Source organism: Carlito syrichta, unplaced genomic scaffold (assembly GCF_000164805.1).
Source record: "Carlito syrichta isolate Samal-C Ts95f unplaced genomic scaffold, Tarsius_syrichta-2.0.1 Scaffold301644, whole genome shotgun sequence".
Lineage (NCBI taxonomy): Eukaryota > Metazoa > Chordata > Mammalia > Primates > Tarsiidae > Carlito > Carlito syrichta.
The window spans coordinates 246,311-268,726 of record NW_007245740.1 but is presented as its reverse complement, the minus strand read 5'-3'; the positions used below and the strand labels follow the sequence as shown (position 1 = coordinate 268,726).

The window sequence follows — 22,416 nt, the reverse complement described above, 5'->3', positions numbered from 1 at the left end:
GCCCAGCAGGTTGAGGCTGCGGTGGCCGGGAGCATGCCACTGCACTCCAGTCTGGGTGACTGAGTGAGACTCCAACTCAAAATAAAAAAAAGGAAATAAATAAGTGGGCAGAGACCCTAGTGGGAGGTGAGAGCATGGATAGTGCCCTCAGTATAACAGGGTACTCTGCTCCCCACTCTGACAGACGACAGATGCCACCTCAGAAGCACATCCAAGGGGCTGCTAGGATGGAGCCTAACCTGTCAGAGAAGGAACAAGGTAAATCCATGGAGAAACTGTCCCAAGGGACAAGGCTCAATCCTTTGAATAGAAGAGAGGGGTAAGAATTGTTCATTAGTACCCTCCGAGATCTGAAGTAGCACCTCATTTCAAACAAGAGCAAGATGCAAAGAAAGGGATCATCAGAAAATGCAAGTCTTGGAATTAAAACTATGAATGAAAGTGTAATTTTAGTAGGAAGCTTGAAAACCTAGTCAGGGAAGGCTTAGAAGAAAGGGATGGAAGTCAAGAGGAAAATGGAGACGCGAAGGCCTCCCGGGAGCTCCATACCAAGTCCTCTGTGCAGCCTTAGCCTCCCATCTCCAATCTCAGGAGAGGGAAGTAGTGAACAAGGGCCACATTTCCTAAGCTTTTTCGCCCTTAGATTTGGCCTGGTGACTAGGCGCCGACAGAGAGAGATGAGCAGGACCTCTGTGTGCAGAGTCCCTTTCCTCTCTGCTGGCTGGAAACTGATATGCTGAGTGGAGCCCATCAGGGGAGGCCATGTGTTGGGAGCAGTGGATCAGCAAGGCGGGAACCTGGGACTCTGTCCAGGGAAAGGGCACAGGGCCCATGGCCACCTGTCTCCAGGCTTTGGTGTGGGAGGAAGAGAAACGCTTGTCGGATGCATCACTGTTACTTGGGAGTTTGTGCCTCCTGGAGCAGATACTTGCCTCGTGGCTGTTTGGCCATGGAATGTTGCCTGCTACAGAAGGAGAGCATGTGGAACTGCTGATGTAGTAATAAGATGAAGGAAAACTTCAGAGCTAATAGAGAGTTGGGCTCTCTTGCCACAAATCTAGAGGAATGTCAGGGTTCTACGAGATGTTCTGCTGTTCGAGCTCAGGATTTCACTGACCCTAGGGTGGGGATGTCACTACCAGGAGCCAAGGCTCGGCCCAGCCCACACCTGTTCAGAACCTCTGTGGGCCAGGGTTTTCAGTCCAGGTTGCCCATATGACCAGACTGCTGAGCAGCAAGAAGGAAGACCTGGGAACCAAGACATGGGCTTCCACTGCGGGGCTGGGGAAGGTGGTGGAGCAGCAGGGCATTCTGGGAAGGGGATTTTGTGGGTTGAGTAGATGGGAGACTAATGCGAGGACATGGAGAAACATGGGGTGAGGAGCCTACCAGAAAGTTTCTGCCAGATTGAGGTACTAGGGATGTGTAGGAAGTGAAATGAAATAAAAATCCAGGAAAACACAAAAATGGCATTGTAGGAGTGGCGGGAAGAGAAAAGTCCCTGGAGCCCCTCCGTCTCACAGTGGTGGCTGGCACAGAGACAGGCTGCTGTGGGATCTGACCTCAGTACTGAGTTATAGACACTTCTGGGATGAAGGCATCACCAAGAAGACCTTGTGGCTACATGCAGGGCTTGTTGCCAGCCAGACTGTCCGGTGCCCATAGAGCCTCAGGTATAGCATGGGCTGCCTGGGTGCTTCCAGGCCCCGAGACCTGCTCTTGGGTCTGGAAGGTATAGTCAGGCAGTGACAGTGCCACTGTGAGTGGACAGGACAAGAGGATCAGAGATGACTCCACCTGGTGGGACTAAAAGATATGGTAAATAGTGACCCTGGGGTGATTGGGATGGCCTTTGGGCATGTCAGTAGTAGCTCCCAGGCCACAAATGCTCAACTTCTAGATAAGTGACCATGCATTTGAATGAAGAGCTATAAAAATCTTAGAGGAACATGTAAAGGAGAATGTGTTGACTACCTTGAGGTCAAAACAAAACAAACTATAATAAGTGATGTCGAAAACATGACTTGATAAAGGAAAAGTTCAGTTTGATTAAATGACAAATTGTGACACAGCAAAATAAATAAAAAAAATAAAGACAGGTAAGAGATAAGGTGGGTGTTTTCAATTTGTGTAACAGCCTAATGGCTGATATCTAAAACATTCCAAGACTGCTTCCAGTCAGTAGACCAGCGAAGTGGTATCTGGGTAAAAATAGAGTGATTGCCTTAAGTGTGCCCTCTCCCTGGTACTCATGGATACAGAAGTCACCACCAGGTCATCAACTGGCATCCTAGAACACCTATAACACCATCTGCTGTGCTGCAGGAGTGCAACCTTGTTCTCTCGTGTGGAGTAGATATGGCCACTGTGGTTTTGATGGTGCTTTGGCAGTTTCAGTGGAAGCTCTCAATGTTTTACTCAGCTCTGCTCTGGGTGGCTGTGTGTAAGAAACAATGTAATAGTGTGATCTGGTGTGAGCAGCTTCACAAAATAAGCCACTCCTGTGTTTGTGGCCTGGACTGGCTAGTGTGATGGAATAAAATTCCCCAGCAAAGAGAGGCAAGGTGAGGAACTGCTCCTACTGTGGGCCCCCTGTGCTGGGGATGCGTGTGGCAGGCTTTAGCTGGCCACCAGTGGGCATTGACCTGACCAGCCACACCCCGACTTGAGTTTGAGGTAGGTGCCCGGTGAATGCCACTCAGAATCTGCTGTCATTGAGGGCATCCAGGTGTCTGTTTCTAGCCACGTGGCAGCTGACCCTCACTGGGTGCTCAGCTTTCACCAGGCCTGCTCCGAGCCATCTGCAAGGTTGGGACCTTCGTGACGCCCTGCTGGAGTTGAGGGCACCGAGCAGAGGGGACTAAGTCAATGGCCTGGTCACTCAGCTGGTGGAGGGTGACATGCAATGGATGTTCGCTGAGGGTGGCTTCTGGGAGACTATTGGGTCCTGACCTAAATGGACAGACCTGGCTGTACCCAACCCCTGTAGACCTTCCTGGGAGGTTGATGTGATACCTGGGGATGGAGCAGCCTCTTTGCAACCATGAAGGGGTGCATGGGGAAGCTACAAGGAGGGTGGACCTGGAGGCTGTTGGTACCTCTGGACAATGCAGCTGCCATGTGGCGAAGCCCACACTCCAGGGGGCTCTCATCCTGCAGTGAGCACGAGCCAGCCTAGTGTGTGACAGGGGTTGGGGCAGTGGGGTTTCTGAGTAGTGTTCAGATTCCTGTTCTGAGGATGCTGTCTCCTAGAATTGTTACTAAAATATATTCAGTAGAGACCAGGTGTGGTGGCTCATACTTTTATAATCCTAGCACTCTGGGAGGCCAAGGCAGGAAGATCATTTGAGGTCAAGAGTTTAAGATAACATAGTTAGACTCTTTTTCTACAAAAGATTAAAAACTTAGCTGGGTGTGGTGGCACCTGTAGTCCTAGATACTTGGGAGGCTGAGGTGGGAGGATTCACTTGAGCCCAGGAGTTGGAGGCTACAGGGAGCTACAATTGCACCACTGCACTCCAGCCTGGGTCACAGACTGAGATTCTGTCTCTTATATATATGTATATGTATATGTATATGGGGATGCCAAAAAAAAGTATACACATTTTCAGAGATGTTACCTACATATTACTTTCCCAAGTTGAATTAAATTACAGTAGCCATGTGTAGTATGACATTTTCTCAGCCGTGCTTATGCCATTTTCTTTGCCTGCTCGTTGCATGGTGATGTTGTCATTTGATTAATGTCATCTTTTGAGCGAATGTCGTACATAAAACGTACATAACTTTTTTGGCACCACACACACACACACACACACACACACACACACACACACACACACGGTGCCAGAAAATATATACACATCTTAAGAGATGTTATCTGTGTATTAGTTTTCAAAGTTGAATTTAATTACAGTAGCATTAAGTGTGTAGTATGCCATTTGCTCACAAGATGGCATTAATTTAAATGAATGTTAGTGTCATCATGTGACAGGCAGGACAAAGAAAATGGTAGAAGCACCGTTGTTGTTCGAGGAGTGCAAGACCATTCAGAAGTAGTATTTGAAATTTGAGAATGTTGTGCAAGTACAGTGACAATGGAGGTGTGAGTATGTATCAGAACCTCCAATGTGCCTAATATTTGCATGCATTCATGATTAAGTTTGAGACACATGCTACTGTGTACAAGAAGTTGAAATGGCATGTGCAGTGATACAAGTGGACACTTTGGTCAGCGTTGCTGAAGCAGTAGTTTGCCATAATCAGAAGTGTCTGGATGTTGATAGTAACCACTTGGAGCACCTCTTGTAATTGCAGAAGTCAAATGTGACTTGTATTCATCTTTTGTTAATCAGTCTATACTGAGTACTAAAATTTTGATACAGTTTTTTCCTTTCTTAAAATGTACGTACCTTCTTTTGGTATTCTCTGTATGTAGTAGGAAAAAGGGCAAGGATGTGAAAATTATTTACCAAAAAATATAATAGGACCGGGCATGGTGGCTCACATCTGTAACCCCAGCACTTTGAGAGGCTGAGGCAGAAGAATTGTTTGAGCCCAGGAGTTTGAGATCAACCTGGACAACGTAGCAAGACCTCGTCTCTACAAAAAATAAAATTAGCTGGGTACGATAGTGCATGCCTGTACTTCCAACTACTTGGGACACTGAGGTGGAAGGATCACCTGAGCCTGGGAGGCTGAAGATGTGGTGAGCTGTGAACATGCCATTGCCCTCCGGCCTGAGTGATGGAGCAAGACACCAACGCAAAAAAAGAAAAAGTAACAGGCAAGTTACTAGAGCTGCAATATAGGATGCTAACTTACATTTTGGAACTTAGCTGGGCCTTCAGCTATGGACAGTGGTACTCAGAGTCCCAGGGAGGTGTTCTAGCTGACACACTTAAGAACTCAATAAAATAAATCCCTAGATTTTTATCGCAAAAGAACAGGGCACGGGGGAAAGCTTGCTTTTATCCTCAGCATTTTGCCTCAGCAGTGATTCTTAATTGCACCATGGGATGTCCCACCACAGATGCACATTCACACTGATCTGAACATTCCCAGGGCTAGGGCCTTCAGGTTGCTGCCAGTGCCGGCTCTTCTGCGATAAAAAATCTAGGGATTTATTTTATTGAGATAGACTCTTAGAACTGAAAACTAGTGTGTCAGCTGTAGTACCTGGGGCTCTCGGCACCACTGCACAGCTGAAGGTAGATACACACACACACACACGCACAGCTGAAGGTAGATACACACACACACACACACACACACACACACACACGCCTGCCCAACCTGCTGCAGCTTAGCCTCCTCCAGATCATACCTCAGTGAGGGGCCCGTGGGTGTCTAGCTGCCTAGGCCGGACATTCAGGCTCATGTCTGGCACTGAGTCTGTCCCTGATGCCTAGGCCTGTTCTTCTGTGCTGCCATTGTAGCATGCGTAGCCCTGCCTGTCCACAGTGGGGATCCACAAAGTCTTTACCTACATGCTACTCCCCCTTGTCTGCTGGTATTCTGCTGAAGTGCCCAAGGTGGCTCCTCCCTGATAGTATGGATACTCCATCTCCAGGCCACATGGCACAAGGTGGCCAGAGGGTTCTTCCTGGCCCACCCCTTTCACCATGCCCCTGGCTGGCATCAGGTATCCACTACTGACCTCTGCTCCTGCTGTATACTTCCTGACTGTCCCCCTCATGGGCCCTGAAGTTGTTTTGCTGTCACCTGGCCTGACCTCATCCACACTGGGAGCACAGCTGTCAGCCCTGTCTTGTTAACTGATGGGAACGGAGATTCCGGGGATCTTCTGTGCTAGAGCAGCCCCCACAGCAGGCAACCGTTTCCGTCCTTGAGGAGGAAGCCCAGGCCCACGTGGTGGCCATAGGACAGGGCTGGGCTCCTCGTTTTGCTACCTGGGCCCTGCCGTGGCCCTGATGTGCTTGGTCCCTGATGGCTATGTCTTAAAGGTCACTTCCAGCTGGCAGGAGAGAAGGGGGCCATACCAGCCTCAAAAGGGCTGGTCTGTTCTGGCCCTGTGTCCCTGCTAAGGTGCAGGTTCAGTCACTAGAGAAGGGCAGAAACTGTTCTTGCTGTGGGCACCCCTCTTCCAGCCTTACGCTCTTCAAGGTCCAGACTCCTGTCAGCTCACAGGGTCCCTGGGATCTGCAGCCCTGCACCTGGCAAATCTGTAGGACGAAGGGATAGTTCTGGGCCCTGTGGACTCTGGAAAGGAGCCACAGCACAGTCAGACAGGTCATGGGTTGGAAGTCTCATCCCTGTGGAGGCTTGCAGTGTCATTTTCTAGGACTTGTATGTAGATATAGCCTACATTGTTCTGGTGTCTTGGGCCATGGTTCACAGTGCGTCTGCACGGGCTGGTGGTTGTGTGAATGGACATAGTCAAGTGTGGTCATATGCATGGCTATGCACAACTGCCCCTGGTCCTTTTCTTAGGGTGCATTTCAGCCTGCGTAGGCCAGGCTGGCTGGGACTTGGCACTTTCCCCTCCTTCCCTGGGGTCCCTATTTGGATGTGGGTGTCCTGGGACCTTCTGGCCTGCAAGCAGCCAGGATCCCTCCCAACTATGACGTGCCCAGCATAGGTGGCCACTGCCCAGGGTGGCAGGGTGGGAGGGTCAGGATAGCACGAGGTGTCCTGGCCTCCATGATTTTTTTGTGTGATTAGAACTTGTTTGGGAACTTGCTATGGAGGCTGGAGTAAAGAGCAGGATTGTCTGGGGGGCATAATGTGCAGGCACCTGGCTGTGCTGGAGTAGCTCTGGGTTGTGTGCCTCTGCAGTTGTGGCATGTGCCCTCTTGGGACCTCAGGGTTAACCTGCTGCTTTCTGCAGCAACCCCCATCACCTCCTTTAGAGTCTGCAGGTGTACGGGGCTCCATGTTCTCCCCACTTGGCATCTCTGTGTCAGCATCTGGTGCCCCAGGGAGACCGTGAGCCAGTGCCTGCTTGTGGTCAGGTTTCCTGTGTTGCTGCATTGTGGGGGGGTGCAGTGTTTCCTTCACAAGGCTGAGTAGTGTGTCTGAGTGGGACCCACACCCAAAGGGCCACTTTAGCCTTCAGAACAGGGAGCAGCAGCACTAGCTAGGCAGGTGCAGTGGCCACCCTGCCCATGAGGCAGCTAGGAAGCTGCCAGAACCTCAGGAGCCTAGCCAGGGCTACACGTGGAGGGAAGTGTCCATATGTCCTCCCCCACATGGTTCTTGAGACAGAGGCCCTGGAGGCAACAGGCTGATTTCCCAGCGTAGGCACAGAGAGCCCCAGGCCAGCCTCTGGTCTGCAGGTACACCCCCCATGATTGGGGCTGTTTTCTCCCTCTCTCCAGGTCCTGAACGAAGCTGTGGGGGCCCTGATGTACCACACCATCACACTTACCCGAGAGGACCTGGAGAAGTTCAAAGCCCTTCGGATAATTGTGCGGATCGGCAGTGGTTTTGACAACATCGACATCAAGTCAGCTGGGGACTTAGGTAGGCTGTTATGGATTTTCTCCGCCTTGTAATATGCGTGGTTCCCCGGAATGACTCCTGGCACGTTTGCTTCATCTGCGGTGGTTTTACTACTTTCAGTGGTGAGACTCCCTGAGCATGCTGTGGTGTATGGCTGGAGGTGACTTGGGCTTCCCATCCATGGCAGACTTGGGCTTCCCATCCATGGCAGGCCTCGGTCTCACGTCCTCAGTTCTTTTGGCAGCACAAGATCTTGCTGCAGCTTCGCCCACATCCACCTGCCATATCAGGTCTGCGTGTGTGTCCCAGTCAGCACACCGTGGTTGGGTGCTTGGGGCTCTGGGCTGGGGGCAGGGACATCAGTGCGTCCCTGGAAGAAGGCACACAGGTCTGTGTCCCCAAGACACAGCAGGAAAGGCAGCAACCTAATAGACACAGCACATGAAAACATAGCACATGTATCTGCACACACACACATACACACACACACACAGGAACCAAGTAAATGAAGCCATGCTCAGATACCCAGTGTTGTGTACACCCTGCTGTTTTCTGTGATTCCCTGTTCTTTCTGGTCTCTGTCTCTTCCTCTTTTTACACTGGCAACAGAGTGAGAAGATGAGTTTATGCCCACCAGTGCCCACGGCAGGCAAATATCTCTTGTGTCTGCCTTTGCTTTCTTTCTACTAGGAAGCAGCTGAAGCCATTGTGAAGTCAGTGCTTTTGTAGAAAACTGGGCCTCTGTGGGAAGCGCAAGTGGTGTTGGAAGTCAGACTTCGGTTTGAGGAGTCCTTCCACGCCTGCATGAGCTGCCCCTGTGCCTGCTGGCTCACATGGGCCGAAGCCAGTGCTGGCCCCATCCTCTTTGGGATTGGCAAGCAGGCAGCATCCCCTGGAAGGGCCCTCAGTGTCTGTGCGGTCCTGGCGCTCTCTCAGCTGGGCTCCACTGTCTGCCACCTCCACGGTCTTTGGATTTCACAGCTCAGGCTCTGTTTTTTAGCCAGAGACAGTTAGAGCCATGCCACATAGGCCCTTCAGGCCTGGACAGCAGGGCGTCAGGTTGCCCCTTGAGAATCTCACCCTTGAGATTCCTGAATTTTGCTCCTGAATCTTCTAGGCTGTGCAGCTTGGCTGTCCTCCATTGTCCCTTGTTTTCCCTGTTAAACGAAGTGAGTTGTCTTTCGGGTGGCAATGCAGGGTCCCATCATGGTTGTTGTACAACCCCCACTTGTGCCTCCCCATTTTGGGTGCCATCCTGGTCCTTGGAATGGCTCACAGAGCAATGTGGTCCGTCCTAGCCTCCCAGGATAAGTAAAATCTTCCCAGTAGGGGTGGGATGTGTGGGGGAGGGGAGGCCTGTGGGGAAGGGCAGGCCAGGGTGGGTACCTCGGCTCAGGGAAGAGGTAGGCCTGGAGAGGGAGGGGAGGCCTCGGGACAAGGTCCAGGAGTGGCGGGAGGCAAGAGTGGGCTAGGCACACATGTGCCCTTGTGCGGTGTCAGGTCCCCCCAGACCTCTCACAGAGGCACGTGTGGACCTGCCCAGGCCTGGCTGCTTAGGGGAAGTGGGGCGCTGAAGCTCAGATGTAGAAGTGTGCAGGCCTCACCTTCCAAGGGCGACTCGGGTCAGTGTTGATGTCAACTGCGGAGGTCCTGGAGGGTGAGGAGCCTGGGGAATTGGGATATGGCTGTGCGTGTGCAGGTATGGACGGCCTGACCTGGCCATGACCTTGCCCCGCTGTGGTGCCATGGCTTCCCAGGAGTGTCTGGGCAGGGAAGAGTCGGGGGGCAGTGGCCTCTGCTCAGCTGCCCGCATGTCCCAGGCCCCTGAAGCTGAGGTGGGGGTTGAGGGCCTCCCTTCCTGCTCCTGGCCGCACTAACACCAAGTAGTCACCACATGCTGCCAAGTATACCTATGTGCAGAGATGGGACTTGAACCCAGCACGTGTGGGGCTGGGTCAGTCACTCCGCGTTGCCGCCAAGTTTGTGCCCAGATGCCTGTGAGGCTGTGTCCTTTGGCTTCATGAGGTATTTCTGTCACTCCAGCATCCTAGAGGTTGAGCTCAGGGCATGCAGTGACCATCATATGTGTCGTGTGTCCTCACAGGCATCGCCGTCTGCAACGTGCCTGCGGCATCCGTGGAGGAGACAGCCGACTCGACCCTGTGCCACATCCTGAACCTCTATCGGAGGACCACCTGGCTGCACCAGGCACTGCGGGAAGGCACACGGGTCCAGAGTGTTGAGCAGATCCGTGAAGTGGCTTCTGGGGCTGCCAGGATCCGTGGAGAGACCTTGGGCATCATCGGGCTAGGTGTGTCAGCGGCATGGCTCTGCATGGCCCACCATGTCTGCTGGTGCTGCTTTCCAGCACATGCTTGAGGGAGGCGAGGCCCAAGCTCGGTGGTGGCTGCTGGCATTGGTCTCCAACCTGGGACAGGACTGAGGATGAGCAGCATGGGGTGCAGGGGGGCCTGGAAGTAACAGCCCATGTACCCCACACATGCAGACGTCACACATGGATATCACAGCACACACATGGACATGACATACAGGCACAAACGAATATTACACACAGACATCACAGCATATAAACATGACACAGGCACACATGGGTATCAGCACACACGGACCTCACACAGGCATACAAGGATATTGCACATGGATGTCATAGCACACACATGAACCTCACCTGTGAACATCACAGCGTACACACAGACCTCACACATGGGTGCTAGAGCACACATGGACATGACATAGGCATACGTGGAAATCACACATGACCATCACAGCAAACACTCATCACCCATGGATGTCACAGCACACATGAACGTCACCTAGCCCACACGGATATCACAGATGTCACTCACGGACGGACATCATTGCACACAAACATATCACACATGGATATGACAACACACACATGGAAATCACACATGGATGTCACTCGGGGGCATACACAGGTATGCACCAAACATGGTCCTGCATGGGCTCACTTCTTGCTGTCCCTGGATCTGGCTGAGTAGTGAAGACTGGGCAGCCCTGGAGTCTCTTCTCACCACCACCTGCTGGAGCGTGTCACCATTAACTGCCCACTGGCCCCTGAGCCCTGTCCTTGGGTGGTGTGTTCACTCCCCCATTTGGTCACTTAATTCACTCATCTTCGCACCCACCTAACCACTTACCCACTCACCCACCCACCTCCTCACCCACACACTCACCCACGTGCCTTCTCTGTGGGGCCTATGCTGGGCCCAGCACTGACCAGGTCTCATGTGCAGCCGTGAGCAGGCCCCCTCGGGCCAACCCTTGGCTAAGCTTAGACAGGGTGTGTGTATATATGCATGCTTGTGTATGAGATCTCGGGAATAAAGACGTGTCTTGAGAGAAATGGAGCTGGAAGAGGCCAGGTGACAGGTACCCCAACAAGGAGCTTGAGAAGAGTGACTGGACAGAAGGCCTCGGTGCAGGTGGAAAGGCACTCAGGGTGTATGTAGAGTATATATGAGGGTGTGGCTGGGGATACGTGTATATGGCGTGTATAGTGTGTGGGGTGTGTATATATTTGGTGTGAGGGCGTATGCGCGGTGTTATGAGGTGTGTATGTGGGGGGGTGGATGTGTGTGTATGGTGTTTGTATGTGAGGGTATATGTATGTTGGGTGTATGGAATATGTGTATGTGGGATTTGTATATGTTAGTAGTTCCCGCCAGAACATGCAGCAGGAAGGAGGCAGGGTAGACCTGCCCTCCATGTCCCATGTCTTGTCTCTCATGGGGTTGAGTCTGTGTCCTGGCTGTGAAGCCCCCTCTGTGCGGCCCTGAGCCCCAAGTCCCAGGGGAGGGTGTTGGAGCATCCAGCTGGGGGCTAGTGCCTTGTTCCTGGAAGAGGCAGGGCTGAGGCTGCCCCCCTGCTTGAGGATGTCCCTGCTCAAGGGAGTATGGGGGGTGCAGGCGAAGGCTCCCATGTCCTAGGGCATCTAGGGACGATCTGGCAGGTGGTGGAGGTTTGCCTGGGATGGTGGAGGAACTGTGCTCCTCCTGCGCTGACTCAAGTCACCCTGGTGGGCCTGAGCAGGGCCCCAAGAATCAGTCTTGGGTATGGCTGGTTGTCCCAGCTCCTGCCCTTGATGTGATCCTTGTGGTCCTTGGTGCAGGTCGTTGGTGTAGTTGCTATGCTGGATCCACTGTGGCCAGGTTACAGCCCCTTCTGGGTTCTCGGGGTGAAGGGTCCCAAACCCCTCTGGCCTTCTTGGGAACTGAGGAGAGCAGGTCCCATCCTCAAGGGATGCAAAGACAGGCCCTCCAGTGTCATTGCCTCTACTTCGTGAGCAGGAACCCCCTCCCCATCACAGCCCCCAGCCTGTGCCCCTGACTTCGAGCACTGTGAGCTGACTCCAGCCTCCTGCCCTGGCCTCTGAGGCCCTCGCTCCAGGCAGGGCTGGCTCCGCTGTTCCCACAGCTCCTGCTTCTGTGCGTGTCCTGTGTTTAGCAACTGTTGGTGTGGAATACATGATTGAGTTTGCAATTACCATTACATGGTGACTGTATCTGTATCTAAATAGTGGTTTATAGGACTCACTGTGCTGCTATTACTTCTGCATGGTAGAGTGAAGCAGCTGCCACCTTTGATCTGGGCTGGTTCTCTAGTGCCCATAACTTACCTTATCCCTCCTCCCCGCTTCCTTCTTTCTGCAAAATGCACTATCCTAAGTGCACGCTAGAAAACATCTTATTCGTTTATCCCCAAATAACCACCGTGCAGATTGGTGGAATGTGTTCCTGTCACCAAAGCAGTTCCCTTGGGCTCTGTTCTAGTCAGGCCTCCCTGCCTGTGGCAGCAATAGCCTACATCCTGGTCTCTAGCACTCGGGTCAGTTCTGTCAGCTCTGCTGAAGTGGAGTTGTGGAGTGTGCGGCCTCCGTGGCTGTCTCCTCTCACATTCGTGCTTCTGCATTCTGTCTTTGCTTCTATGGGATTTCAGTAGTTTCTTCTTGTTGATGAGTAGGAGCCCACTGTATGAATATCCTACAATTCATTTACCCAGATTCTTGTTTATTGGCTTTTGTTTTAAGATTTTGGCCATTGCAAATAAAGGTGCCATGAACATATCTGTACAAGTCTTTCCTCTCTCCTGGATTTATACCCAGAAGTGGAATTTCTGAGTCACAGAGCAGGGCTTAGTTTAACTTGGAAGAATTACTAAGCCGTCTTCAAACGGTTGTGTGGCGTCGCCTTCTCGTCAGCAGTGTAGGCATGATCCAGCAGTTTCATGTTCCTGTCAATACTTGGTGTCGTCTGTCTTCATAACTGTAGCCATTTTTGCAGGTATTCAGTGCTGTCTCATTTTTATCTTAATTTACAGTTTCCCAGTAACTTAGGAGGTAGGTGAAGCACCTTTTCAAGTACTTCTTAGAAGAACCACTTGGAGTTCCTCTCTTGTGATGTGTATCGCCCTCCAGGCAATACACATTTCCTCGTCTTTTATCTGGTTGTCTTTCTAGTGTTGGTTTATGTGGGTTCCTTATGAAGTCTGCCTCGTGTTCTTATCAGATCCGTGTGTGCTGGGGATATTTTCTCCCTGTCTGTGGTTGACTTTTCACTTTCTTTTCTTTTTTTTTCTTTTCTTTTTTTTTGAGTTGGAATCTCTCTCTGTCACTCAGGCTGGAGTGCAGTGGCATGCTCATGGCCACCGCAGCCTTGACCTGCTGGGCTCAGGCGATCTTTCCACGTCAGCCTTCCAAGAAGCTGGAACTACAGGTGTATGCTACCACACCCAGCTAATTTTTTGATTTATTGTAGAGATGAGGTCTCACCAAGTTGCCCAGGCTACTCTCAAACCCCTGGACTCAGGCAGTCCTCTTACCTTGGCCTCCCAAAGTGCTGGGATTACAGGCTTGAGCCATCACGCCTGACTGACTTTTCACTTTCTTAACATCTCTGTGATGAGAAGAAGTTTTCAATTTTGATGAAGCCCAACTTATCACTCATTTAATTTTATAGGCTAACGATAACTTGTCCTAAGGAATCTTGGCCTGCCCATGAAGTCATGAAGATACTGTGTTTTCTTCTAGAAGCTTTACAGTTTTAGCTTCTACATATAGGTCTGGGACCCATCTGGAATGACAGTTTGTACATGGTGTGAGGCTGGAGTTGAGATTCACTCTTCTTTGCTGGATAGCAAGTGACTCAGCGCCACTTACAGAAGAGGCTCCCATTGAAGTGCCTTGGTGCCCTTGCTGAAAATCAAGTCAGTCACGTGTGAGAAGGGTCTGTCCTCGGACTCTTCTGTTCCACTGACTTATTTGTCTTTCACCATCGCCACATCATTCTAACTGCAGTAAGTGTTGAAATCTGGTAGAGCATGCCCTTCAACTTTGTTCCTCAACATTATTTTGGCTATTTTAGGTCCTATGCATTTCCATTTCCATTTTAGAATCAGTCTGTCAATTTACATTTTGGTGAGTCGTACATTGCTTTGGGGAATGTTGACCTTTTAACAAAATCAAGTCTTCCAGCACACAAATATGACATCTTTCCATTCATTTCCATTTTTCTTATCAGTGTTTTGTAATTAGCAGTGTAGAAGGTTTCCAGGTAGTTCACCAAGTTTAATTGTTAGGTTTTTGGTATTTTTGGGCGCTATTATTAATGATATAGTTTAGTTTTGTTTCCCAGTGATTGGTTATTAGTGTGTAGAAATACACAAGATTTTTGACCTCATATCCCCATAGCCTTACTAATTTCTATTTCGTTGATTCTCTTGGATGTTTTTTTGCATGCACTGTTGTGTCCTCTGCAAATAAACAGATTTTCTCTTTTATCTTTGCCTTTTATTTATTTTATCATTTATTTTTGTCTTTTTGCATTAGCTATGAACCAGTACAGTGTTGAATAGTGAGTGTGGGTATTGTCTTCTTGGGAGCAAAAGTTTTTCATATTTCACTTTGAAGTATCATGTTTTCTAATCTAATTGGTCTAATGTTTTGTAATCTAATTGGTCCGACGTATGACCATCCCAGCTTTCTCTTCTGATTAGTATTTGTGTGGTATATCTTTCTTCATCTTTTTACTTTCAGATTGTATCTATCCTTATATTTGTGTCTGTTACTAATAGCATATAGTTAGTTCTTCTTTCTCTAGTCAACCTGACAGTCTTTGCCTTTTGATTAAGAATGCTTAGTTCATTTATTTTGAATGTGATTTTACTGATATGTTTGGATTTTAATCTGTTATCTTGCTGTTTGTTTCCTATTTGTCTTATCCTTTTCCCCTTGTTTTTCTTTCCCAACCTTCTTCTACATAATCAAGCTTTTAAAAAATTACTATTTATGTCCTTGGTTGCTTTTTAATCTGTACTGCTTAGTGATAGTTTTTAGCTTTTACTTTAAAGGTTATGAGATACATTCTTAACTTATGATAGTCCACCTTGCATTATTATTCCATGTTCCAGAAGAATGGAAGACCCTCACAGCAGTGTGGTTCCTTTGACTCCCTCTTGTTCTATGTGCTAAACTGCACAATAAACTTTTAGTCAGTAGTCTTTCAAAGTAGCTTTTCAATGATTTTTTTTCTTATTTTTGAGTCAGGATCTCACTCTGTTGCCCAGGCTGGAGTGCAGTGGCACGATTGCGGCTCACCACAGCCTCAAACTGTTGCACTCAAAGGATCCTCCAGCCTCAGCCTTCTGAGTAGCTGGGACTACAGGCATATGCTACCACGCCCAACTAAATTTTTAAATTTTTGTAGAGACAGGGTCTTGCTTTGTTACTCAGGCTGGTGTTGAACTCCTGGGCTCAAGTAGTCGGCCTCCCAAAGTGCTAGGATTACAGAAATGAGCCACTGCAACCTGATTTTTTTTTTTTTTTTTTTACATTTACCCATATTTTTATTCTTTCTGGCCTTCTTTATCCCATCCTTCAGATCCTGGCTCCCATCTGGTATCATTTCCCTGTACCCCAAATAATCTCTTTAATAAATGTGGCTTAAATGTATTTTGCCTTCATTTTTGAAGGATATTCCTTCTTGGTATCGAATTTTAGGTTGACCATCTTTCAGTACATTATAGGTGTTATTCCATCATCTTCTGACTTCCATAGTTTCTCAGTGGGAGCCAGCCATCTTTTTATCGTTTTTACTCTGAGTATGGTATATCTGTTTTGTCTGGCTGTTTTTACTATTATTTCTATGTGTTTTATTTTCAGCAGGTTGACTGTGACATTCCTGGATGTGGTCTTTGTATTTACTGCTTAGCATTTTCTGAGTTCTTGGAATCTGTGGGTTGATGTCTTAAATCAATTTTGAAAACTTCTCAGCTATAAATTTTTCACATTTTTTCTTTCCTATATTATTTGTTTCCTCTCCTTCTGGAACTCCATTTACACATATTTTAGACTATCTTTATTATCTCATAAGTCTCTGACTTTCTGTTAATTTTTGTTCTTTAAAAAAATTTTTTTTCCATTATATGCCCTCTGCTTTAGTTTGGAAAAGTTTGGATAATGTCTACTGATTTTAAGTTCACTGATCCTTTTGGTTTTTTTGGCTGTTAGGCTTATCACATGAATTTGTCATTTCAGAGATGATCTTTTAGTTCTAGAATCTCTGTTTGGTTCTTTTATAGAATTGCCATTTCTCTTCTGGGATTCTCTATCTTTCTGCTGTTTGCATCCATATTTGCCTGTAATTTCTGTAATATGTTTATAGTTGTTATTTTAACATTTATGTTGGCTAATTCCACCGTCTGGGCCATATATGGGTTCTGCTTCTGTTTTTCTGTTCTAATTAGCAGTCATATTTTCCTGCCTCTTCACACGTGTCATAACTTCTTATTGTGTGCCAGATGTTGTGAAGAAAATAATAGTAGTGACTAAAGTAAGAATATTTACACCCAGGATGGTTACTTCCCCCCATTTGGGCAGCGGGGGTGAGCTGGGTCCGGCTGGGCTTGCCTGTAGCCTTCGTTGGTTCCGCTCGCTGGCAACTTCGGATGACATCAGGCTTTCTCTGTAAGCACTGTGAGACACCAGAGTCTCTTTCTGCTTTTTCCCCCCACCTTTCTAACTATGGGAGACTCTTTCTCCGTCTCTCTCCTCCACCCTCTTTTTCTGCCCAGCCCCGACTCCTGCACACCTCATGGAAATTCCTGGGGGAGGTTGACAGGCATGGGTCTGTTCCTGGGCCTGGGGACCTGCTCTGGGACTCTGGCCATCACTCCGCCTTCAGAATTGTTAAGAGATCATCTGGTCTCACCTCGTTTTCTCAAAGTCCTCCCATCTGGGATTGCTTTGCTCCTGCACTGGCCTTGTCCCCAGGGGTAAAGGCAGCTGCTATGTTCCTCCTCCTAGAATAGGTTCATCTTTTTCTAGAAGTTAGTGAGTTTAAACTAAGTCCTCAGTTCTCCTGACTGGCCTCTTGGCCCTGCCACCTAAGCTGTACCCAGAGAGCAGCTGGGAGGATCTGCTTGGCCTTCGGGCTGTGTCTGGCTGCCCTGTCCACCTGGCAGTCTGGTCTCTTCAGCCCTCAGGCCACTGCTGTTCCTGCTGTCTGGCTCCCTTCCAGTCACCCTCCTGTCTCTGCCATATCCAGCCTTCTCAGGGTGGCCTGTCCTGGGTTCTCTCTTTAAGACCGCTTCCACTCCCACCTCAGCCTCCTTGCCATATTCCATTCCTTCTGTAGTAGTTTTTACCTTGCACAATACAAGAGAGGTCGTGTTCATGGTCTTCAGTGTCCTGTGTCCTCAGCTATGTCCAGGTTCCCAAGGCTGAGCCTGGCCCCATCGGTATGCAATGGGCATGTGCACCCTGCAGACCCCTTCTGGGGCAAGAGCCAGCCCAGCTCTACACCAGGACTTCCTGGCCTGTGGCTTCCGTGCGGGTCCCACACCTGCCTTGGGCTGCAGGAGTGGAGGGGTGGGTGCTGGCGGGGCCAAGCTAGGGCTGGGGGGTAGGGGCTGCCCGGGGCAGGCACGTCTGCCTCACACGATCCAACAGGATCGGAGTCTCACAGGCATCTCCTGGTTGGGAAGGCTCCCCTCCGGCACTGTTTCTGCTAGTGGTAACCAGATCGAGATTCCAAGGCCTAAAAGTAGGCCAGAGGAGGGGCCCACATGAGCAGGTGCCTCAGCCTCGGTGTTTAGGCCACGTAGACACCTGCTAACCAGTCATTTTGATACTGAACAGTTCACAGCCACCTTGAGGACAGGCCTTGTGGGGGGTGGCAGTGAGGGATGGTGTGGGGGGCAGTGGTATGGCTGGTATGGCCGGTGGGTGGTACGACCCGGGGAAGGTGTGTTGTGGGTGAGCTTGGGTTCTCTTACCTCCTCCCACCCCTGTGGCCCTGCCCCTGCCTCTCAGGTGGCACATTTGGGAGCAGATACCTCGAGGTAGCTCTTGACCACAACTAGTGTCACCCCTTGGCAGACAGGTAGCCTGAGGCATGGAGGAGACCACTCTGAGGCAGGCGGTCGGGCTGACTTTCCAGCTGTGGGGATGAGCGTCTCATGGTATGTCTCGACCCCACCAGGGCGTGTGGGACAGGCAGTGGCACTGCGGGCCAAGGCCTTTGGCTTCAACGTCCTTTTCTACGACCCGTACCTGTCGGATGGCATTGAGCGTGCCCTGGGGCTACAGCGCGTGAGCACCCTGCAAGACCTGCTCTTCCACAGTGACTGTGTCACCCTGCACTGTGGTCTCAACGAGCACAACCACCACCTTATCAATGACTTCACCGTCAAGCAGGTGGGTGTGTGGGTGGGCCAAGGGTCTTGGATGAGAGTGGAGGACAGGAGGGGTCTGACCCAGTCCTGCCCGTGGGCTGTCCTGCTCTGATAAGGGTGACAGGCAGGTCCCATGGAGTGTGCCTGCACACAGCTGGGAAAGTGCCTCGAAGGCAGCCTCTGCCCCGGTGCAGCTCTCACGTGAGCTCTTAGCAGTGCTTCCCCAGGGTGCTGGAGTTGTGGGCAGGAGCTGGAGCAGGATGGCTGCCTCCCACGGCTGCAGACCTTTCCATTGGGCATGTATGTGCACACTGGTCTGTGTGTATAAGGGTACATGTGCACACGTGTCTGCATGTTTGTACATGCATGCACGTTCCTGTGTGTGTATGCATGCGCATGAGTGTGTCTTGTGCTCACCTGCGGTGGGGGCCACCTGCCCCTTTCTGTCGGCCTCAGACCTCCACAGCCACATGGAGGACAAGGCTGGGTGCAAGCCACCCTTTGTCCACAGAGCCCAGTGGGTTTGGAGCCTCCTGGTGGATGAGGCGTGGCACGTGGATGCTGGTCAGTTGTGCTGTCTCAGAACTGTGGATGTGAGGCTGTGATGGGCAGGAACTCATCAAGGAAAGCCCATCTTATCCAGATAGCTGGTGCCTAAGCACTGCAGCAGGGTAACCTTGCTTGGTGTAAGAGGGGAGTGTCCCAGGAAACCTCCTGGCAACGAAGCAGGTGGGAGCCAAGTCTAAGGGCCTTTTGCATAAAACCACGAGAAGGCTGAATATGGTGGCTCACGCCTGTGATCTCAGCACTTAGGGAGACCAAGGTGGGAGGATTGCTTGACCCCAGGAGTTTAAGACCAATCTGGGCAACATAGTAAGACCCTGTCCCTATAAAATATAAAAAAATAGCAGGCTGTGGTGGTGCACACCTGTAGTCCCAGCTGCTTGGGATGCTGAGGCCGAAGGATCGCCTGGGCCCAGGAGGTTGAGGCTGTCGTGAGCTATGAGCGTGCTCACTCCAGCCTGGGTGACAGAGTGAGAACCTGACTCAGAAAAAAAAAAGAGCGAGAGAGAAAAGAGCCTGTCCTGGAGCACATGAGTCCTACTGCAGCCCTGGTTGGCTGGGGTGGGTCTGTGAAAGACTACCTCAGAAAAGATAGCCCTGGGCTCTGTCATCTTGGAGAGTTTGGGGTGTGCCATGAGGCCCTAATGGGGTGAGGGCCTCCTAGAGGGAGGCTGGGCGGGAGAGGACCCAGAGGGGCTGCCCCAGGCACGTGGGGGCAGGCGCCAGGTCATGCTGGCCACATGCTGCAGGCCCAGGGCTGTCTTCAGGCATCTTATGTAAAATGGGCTGAGCCAGGAGCCCCCAATTATCCCAGGCCTCAGCACTGGGGCAAGAGGGAGCCAAGAACCCTGAGTCTGTCCCCCTGTGGCTCTAGAAGGGGTGGGGGCTACACAGTCCTGGACAGGTGCAGTCTCGCCAGCCTGGAAGAGCCACAGCCAGCTCGCCTGGCGCCTTCAGGCCCAGAGTCCTGTGAGCTAGAGTGGGCCTTGGGCTGGGAAAGGCCAGAGAGCCAGGCCTTCCCCAACAGGTCTGCTGCTACCTTGTGTCTGTAGCTGCCTGCCTTAAGTGGCTTTCTCTGAGACCCAACTCCTGGTGCAAGAGGTGGTGTGAGCAAGAAGGCATCGGTGGTAATTGTGTTGTCACATGTCTTCCCAGATGAGACAAGGGGCCTTCCTGGTGAACACGGCCCGGGGTGGCCTGGTGGACGAGAAGGCGCTGGCCCAGGCCCTGAAGGAGGGGCGGATCCGCGGCGCAGCCCTGGATGTGCATGAGTCAGAGCCCTTCAGGTGCCTTCCGTGGCGGGTGCCCGTTCTCTGCTCTTCTCAGCCTCAGGGGTCCCCAGGTGGCTGTGCTCCCAAGCTTGTCTCTGTCCTGCTTGTGACCTGGAGATGGCACCTCTCCTGGCCAGCGCTGACCTGTGCTCAGGCCATTGGGGTGGAGTTGCTGTCTACCTCATGGGTGAGGGCAGAGCTGTAGGAGCCAGGCCTGCCATGGCCACAGCACTTGGAGGGCAGGCCTGGAGCTGGTCTTCTCTCTCAGTCCCTCTCTGGGCCAGGGCTTCTTACTGGCCAGGAGGAGCCAGGCACCAACACCCACGAGCCGCCTCCATGGATCCCAGCCTCAGGCAGCCAAGGGGTCAAAGGCACAGCTGACACAGGCTTCCTGTCTAGCCAGGGGTCCCGTGCCTGCCTGACCTCCCTCCTGAGGCCTGGCCAAGTGTCAGCTGAAGGCCAGTGTAGGGGCCAGGCTAGCTCAGATCTAGGCCATCTGCAGCATGCCCGGGGGCCTGAGGTGGACATTTCCCACGTGGCCACTTCCAGAGGCCCCGGAAGCCCCTCTTGGGGTTAGCAGACAAACCCTGGGAGGGGTGTTCAGTCACCAGAGGAAACACCTATGGAGGGGCAGTGTCTAGGAGCTGCGGCTGAGGGGCAGACCAGCATGTCCCCATCAGTACTCCTCCCTTGAGGGCCTTGGAGCGTCCCTCGAGAGCTCTCCCGACCCTGCTGTAAGGAACCCCTGGCAGGTCTGATGGTGCCAGGCTCTGCTCTTGTGCTCAGCCTACCCTGGGCTGGCAGGGTCTGTGTGCCCAGGCAGGGTCCTGTGCAGAGGATCCAGGGCTTGGCTGCCTCCCACCCCCCTGGCCATTGCCCTTCGGCCACTCTGTGTTGTGTGCTGTCCTCAGCTTTAGCCAGGGTCCCCTGAAGGATGCGCCCAACCTCATCTGCACCCCCCACGCCGCATGGTACAGCGAGCAGGCATCCATCGAGATGCGCGAGGAGGCGGCCCGGGAGATCCGGAGAGCCATCACAGGTGGGTGCTGTGGGTGGCGTCGGGCTGGAGGGCGTCCTTCCTGCTGGCCACACTCTCGGAGGCTCACGTCCGCCAGACCGCGAGGGAGATGCCTTTGTTGCTCTCTTGTCCTGCCTAACCCGTTCTCTGCTGGCACGGGGGCTTCAGGCTTCGCTGTGCTCTGCCAGGGACCTCTGGGGCCAGAGTCAGGCTCGCGCCCAGGCGGCACGTCCCACACACACTGACCTGTGGGTGGGCCCCATTAGCTGCTCTGACATTCCCGGGCTGAGCCAACAGGCCCTCAGATGGGGCACGTGCTGGGGGCGGAGGGGTCCCCAAGCTGCAAGGGTGATGGTACCAGACAGACTCCTGCTGCACCTAATGTTGGGGCAAGCCCAGGGCCTGAGGAGGCAGGCATGGCCAGAGGCTCTGCAACCTGGGGCCTGTGGGGCTGCCTGTGTCCTCGCCAAGTGGGCCACACTCCCACGTCCCCTTACTGGCAGCTGTTTTACTGGGTGCTGTTGCTCCCTCTGGTGCATCTCCCAGGTCGGATCCCAGACAGCCTGAAAAACTGTGTCAACAAGGACCACCTGACAGCCGCCACCCATTGGGCCAGCATGGACCCAGCCGTTGTGCACCCTGAGCTCAACGGGGCTGCCTACAGGTGAGTGGGCTGGGGAGGATCATGGAAAGCCTCTGTGACGACCAGGGGGCTTTCCCTGGTCCTGGGCAAAGCTCCTGGCTGAGGGGGCTCTGGCAGGGCAACCCCAGGCCCATGGGAGGGGCAGTGGCCCTGTGGTTAGGCTCTCAGGCCTGGACCCATCCACTCACACAGGCCCTGCTGGACATAGATCAGGGCGGAATGGTGCCGTCCACTCAACTGAAGGGCCTGTGAGAACTGGGGCCCTTGGAAGGAGATGGCTGGGGCAGCCTTCAGAGCCTGGTGGACACAAGACTGCTGGGCAGAGGCCACTACCAGGAGAGAGTGGGTGAGGGGCCTTGGAGGAGGGCCGTTCTGGGGTGAAGTGATGACCTGCCTCATGGTCAAGTCTCCTAGCGGGACTGGGCTCCCCTCCCCCTGCACTGAGGAGTCACATGGGCAGGGACCGTATGTGTGGAGCCGGGGTCCTCCCCCAACTGCCGTCCTCCTTGGGAGTGGCCCGCCTCCCCTTTGCTCCCCTCAGGGTTGCAGCCACCGGTGAGCAGCAGGTGGGGCCTGGCCCGGGGCCCCCTCCCCACAGACGGCCTCACACACTCACCTCCTCTCCCAGCAGGTACCCCTCAGGCGTGGTGGGCGTGGCCCCCACCGGCATCCCAGCCGCTGTCGAAGGCATCGTCCCAAGCGCCATGTCCCTGTCCCACGGGCTGCCCCCCGTGGCCCACCCG

The 22,416-nt window shown here is 52.2% G+C and overlaps 1 protein-coding gene across 2 annotated transcripts in view; it reads left to right on the top strand.

Annotated features, from left to right (window-relative positions):
- CTBP1 (C-terminal binding protein 1) overlaps positions 1 to 22,416 on the top strand; it is a 28,414-nt gene that overhangs the window by 5,004 nt on the left and 994 nt on the right. The window contains exons 3-9 of one of the 2 annotated variants that reach the window (XM_008055056.1): positions 7,341 to 7,485; positions 9,569 to 9,775; positions 17,985 to 18,199; positions 19,897 to 20,027; positions 20,924 to 21,051; positions 21,577 to 21,694; positions 22,305 to 22,412. In XM_008055056.1, the coding sequence (XP_008053247.1) occupies positions 7,341 to 7,485; positions 9,569 to 9,775; positions 17,985 to 18,199; positions 19,897 to 20,027; positions 20,924 to 21,051; positions 21,577 to 21,694; positions 22,305 to 22,412 (1,052 nt within the window). Of the gene's footprint in view, positions 1 to 7,340; positions 7,486 to 9,568; positions 9,776 to 17,984; positions 18,200 to 19,896; positions 20,028 to 20,923; positions 21,052 to 21,576; positions 21,695 to 22,301; positions 22,413 to 22,416 lie in introns of both variants that reach the window. The other variant, XM_008055054.1, reaches the window with a different exon arrangement.